We start from the raw sequence: 1,637 nt of genomic DNA, 5'->3' as shown, positions 1-1,637 counted from the left end.
TTCCCCCCCCCCCCCCCCCACAACTTACATGTATTACCTGTGAGGACACCAAAGATATTTGCTATTACAAACAAAAAAGCTAATTCCCATATACCATATTTGCAAAAACTATGGGTTTAAATGTAAACATGTTTAATTAAGTGCAAATAGAAACTGACATCTAATAATTTCTTCTAGCTATCTTTACATTTAGCATTTAAATACTTAAAAATAAGTATTTGATTTATTTCACAGAAATATGAAAGTTTGTACTCCAGTTAGTCTAGTATTCTTCTAACTATGAGGAACACAAGAATTAAAAGAAATATTTTCATATAAATAATGAGACAAATGTGTATTTGGGGGCAGAGAAATTAGAACATGAAAACCATTGCATGCTCTTATTACAAAATATAGCAAACCAGCTCTCTGAAGTGAAAAGTACTAGTGTCTATACGTTGTTTGCAGTTAAGTCAAAACATGCCTGTTGAAAACATTTTTAAAAATATTCTGTTCGTTAATGGAAATGCAGTGAAAATGTAGAATATGTGGAAAATGGAAATACGGATTAATCAACTATGTAAGTGCTTGAAACAAAATAAAAACAGGAACGATGAAATCTTTTTAGCAGTTTGAACCCGTGTAAAGAATGTTGATAGATATTACCTTGTTGCCATTTTACAGAAATAAATTCAAAGATTCTAATAATATGCAGTATCTTCTGTTAGACTCTTGTTAATGCATGCTATTTTTTAAATGCATTATCTTATAGAGAAAACAATACTCAATACTCTGTCTTTATGAAGAATCCAGCACACAAAGGAGAACATAAAATTATTATACAAAGGAGAACATAAAATTATTACAGGAGACCAATAACTTCCAGACTGCCTAGGGAAGCATTCCAAGATGTTAGCACTCCAGGAGTGGAACTTTTAAAAGCCATTTTAGAAAGTTCCCAGTGCCTTTAACATGAAAACAAGTTAGTACAAGAAAATCTCTGTNACAATTATGGTCAGTTCAACATTTTACAATTGGAAGGTTATATAGGAAATTATCAGTTAGGAGGTTGATTGCCCCCCCGTTACACCTCTTTGTGAGAGACATAAAGACAAAAACCCCATAAAGTTTCATGAAATCAGTACCTACTCACCTTCCTGTTGTGCCAAAATAACAGTGGGATGAAGCAGAGCGAGAAGTAACCAGGTCCCCTTTTGCACAAAGCTCATCATGTCTAAATATCAGACATGAGACTCTTTGTGCAAAAAGGAGAAAAGAAAAGCAGTTCAAAGTAGCACCATCAGTTGTTCCCTGCCCTTCAGCACCGGGCCCGTCATAAAACTCAGCCACTGAGATTCCTTTGCTTTGGCCTTAAATAGGAAAAAGTTTGGCTTCCTTTACTTTCCAGCCCCTTTCTGAAATATGAGAGCAGCACCCATCCCCTTAGCAGTAAAAGAAATGATTAATATTTCTTTTTCCCTTATAGAAGACACAACCCAGAATAAGAAAAATAGCACATCTGGAGCTTGTGTTCATCTGCTTATGTATAAGTTGTTACATATTTTATTATCACAGATAGGTCTGTAAAACTTAAGAACATACATAGAAATGCTCTGCCTTGTGTTTTAATATATAAGAATTAAATGTATGTTTTTTTT

General features: G+C 33.8%; 1 protein-coding gene across 1 annotated transcript in view; it reads right to left on the bottom strand.

Annotated features, from left to right (window-relative positions):
- The window catches only part of LOC103601319 (collagen alpha-1(III) chain-like), a 20,630-nt gene extending 19,312 nt beyond the window's left edge, over nucleotides 1–1,318 (bottom strand). The window contains exon 1 of the mRNA XM_008585706.1: nucleotides 1,133–1,318. Coding sequence (XP_008583928.1) covers nucleotides 1,133–1,211 — 79 coding nt within the window. The 5' untranslated portion in view covers nucleotides 1,212–1,318. The remainder of the gene's footprint in view (nucleotides 1–1,132) is intronic.
- Between the last annotated feature and the right edge of the window lie 319 nt (nucleotides 1,319–1,637).

This window comes from Galeopterus variegatus, unplaced genomic scaffold (assembly GCF_000696425.1).
Source record: "Galeopterus variegatus unplaced genomic scaffold, G_variegatus-3.0.2 Scaffold3679, whole genome shotgun sequence".
Taxonomy (NCBI): Eukaryota; Metazoa; Chordata; class Mammalia; order Dermoptera; family Cynocephalidae; genus Galeopterus; species Galeopterus variegatus.
Note: the sequence above shows the minus strand (reverse complement) of the source record. Positions and strands in the feature narration are given on the sequence as shown.